The sequence below is a fragment of the Arachis ipaensis genome, chromosome B1, assembly GCF_059453495.1.
Source record: "Arachis ipaensis isolate K30076 ecotype BB chromosome B1, ASM5945349v1, whole genome shotgun sequence".
Classification (NCBI taxonomy): domain Eukaryota; kingdom Viridiplantae; phylum Streptophyta; class Magnoliopsida; order Fabales; family Fabaceae; genus Arachis; species Arachis ipaensis.
The window spans coordinates 146701149-146702723 of NC_142436.1; the positions used below are offsets into that span (position 1 = coordinate 146701149).

Sequence of the window (1575 nt, forward strand, 5' to 3'; positions counted from 1 at the left end):
TAATAAAGAAAATTTATCGACAGCTAAGTCATTGATTAACAACATTGTTAATATTATTTGTGTGCATCCAATAATGCTTATGTGATGTTAAAATTTACTGACAGCCGAAAAAAATAAAAACCTTCGAATATTATTGATACCTTTGAAAATTTATCGACGATATAGTCTTCAGTAACCCTACTTCTAAAATAGCAGTCAAAACTTTCATCAGTAAACTCTCCCTGTGTAATAGTGTTTGGGATAAAAGAATTCTTTGGCTAATAATTAAACCTAAAAAAAAAACCTAATTCACCTCAATCACTTTTGATTTTTAACCAATTCCATGTCAATATTAAATTCATTATTTAATAATTGAACTATATATTCTATAATTGTTTAGCAATAGCTATTAGGATGAGAGCAATTTCATGAGTAATATTGTTCTCATTGGTGATTGGCGATTTGCCATTGAATCTTTTCTCACAATTACTAACCCCAATTGCAGCAGTGTTAGCATAAGCTTCAGCTAAACGGGGTTTCCCAAGTTTGAAAGCATCAATGGCTTCAGGCATAGTAGTATCGATAAGATAATTGTAATTTCCAAGACAAGCTATCATCTCAAATCGAATGTCTGGTCTCTTTCCCGCCGAAATCATTTTGAAGAGAATGTCTTTGGGAGCTTCTGCTTTGAGTTGGAAATCTTGTGCCATGATTATTCCAAGACCTGCAATACCCTTAACATCATTGCTTTTATAATTAGCTTTTATGTAACTAACACATTGAGCAGGGTATGGTGTCTTGCTGCATGTTTCTGTTATGAGTTTGTCATCGCTTTTACATGGTGCTATTGCAATTGAAGCCACAACAATTGTGCACAATAATGTATTTAGAGAAAAATGCTTCATGTTTAATTACACAGAATAATAATTTAGTATAAGCCACCATGATGAAAGGGGTGATATTTATAAGTGAGAAAATTTAATGGTGAGAGAGATCATTTCGTTTATCTTTGGAAACTTGATTATTCTTTTGGATTGATTTAATTTTATACATTTAATTTTAGTCATTGGATATTTATGTTCTGAAATTTAATTTTAATCACAAATGAAAACTAACGGTCTTGGAAACATAATTAATTTTATTCTTTCACATATATAAATACTTCAACTATGTTAAAAATATACTAAAATCAGTCACCAAAATTATTTACTAGTATAAAATATATATTAAAATATAAATATATATTAAAAATAAATTAAACAACACATATATTTATACATAAATATATTAGTGACTGACTAATTTTAATATACAAATAGTATTTTTGTAAATCATCTATTCTATTTGTTATCTATTATATCTATTATATTATATAAAAATTAGATTTCTCCACTTAATGATACCTCACGTGGCATATTTCTGAGAGTATTTACTGATTTATTTTTTTAACTCATTAAATATAATTCTTTAGAATGAATTAATTATATCAACTAATTCATTTGATTAGATATTTAAATATTACATAATTTATTATAATTTATATCAATCAATTATTTGTAACAAATAAATAAATAAATTAAATCAATTATAACAAAT

The 1575-nt window shown here is 26.3% G+C and overlaps 1 protein-coding gene across 1 annotated transcript; it reads right to left on the reverse strand.

The window, feature by feature from the left end:
- Positions 1-365: 365 nt before the first annotated feature.
- On the reverse strand, positions 366-890 carry LOC148578787 (cell wall / vacuolar inhibitor of fructosidase 1-like). The gene has a single exon (XM_088500456.1). It carries the CDS (start codon positions 882-884, stop codon positions 366-368), a length of 519 nt encoding a protein of 172 aa, XP_088356582.1. The 5' UTR covers positions 885-890.
- Positions 891-1575: the final 685 nt, after the last annotated feature.